Source organism: Pyrgilauda ruficollis, unplaced genomic scaffold (assembly GCF_017590135.1).
Source record: "Pyrgilauda ruficollis isolate IOZ18807 unplaced genomic scaffold, ASM1759013v1 scaffold2731, whole genome shotgun sequence".
NCBI lineage: Eukaryota > Metazoa > Chordata > Aves > Passeriformes > Passeridae > Pyrgilauda > Pyrgilauda ruficollis.
Window position 1 is genome coordinate 1 of NW_024524080.1, and position 241 is coordinate 241.

Below are 241 nucleotides of genomic sequence, written 5' to 3' on the forward strand. Positions count from 1 at the left end.
GGGCAGTACTGGGGGGCACTGGGGCTGTACCAGGGCAGTACTGGGAGGCGCTGGGTGGATTTTGGGGGGGGTCTCACTCCCTGCCCCCCCAGGCCGGCTGACCAAGGCCTCGCGGGTGCTGGTCCAGGCCGGCGGCTCCATCACGTCGCTCTCGGCCCGGGCCTGGGCCAGCCGGGAGGCGCCGGACCCGTCGCTGCTGGTGAACGCCTGCCCCGACCGCCTGCTGCTCTTCCGGTACGGG

At 73.9% G+C, this 241-nt stretch overlaps 1 protein-coding gene across 1 annotated transcript in view; it reads left to right on the forward strand.

Annotated features, from left to right (window-relative positions):
- Window positions 1-47: 47 nt before the first annotated feature.
- Window positions 48-241, forward strand: part of LOC121355880 (WD repeat-containing protein 13-like) — a gene marked incomplete at its 5' end in the record, with an annotated part of 2,296 nt that continues 2,102 nt past the window's right edge. The window contains one exon of the mRNA XM_041471698.1: window positions 48-234. Coding sequence (XP_041327632.1) covers window positions 48-234 — 187 coding nt within the window. The remainder of the gene's footprint in view (window positions 235-241) is intronic.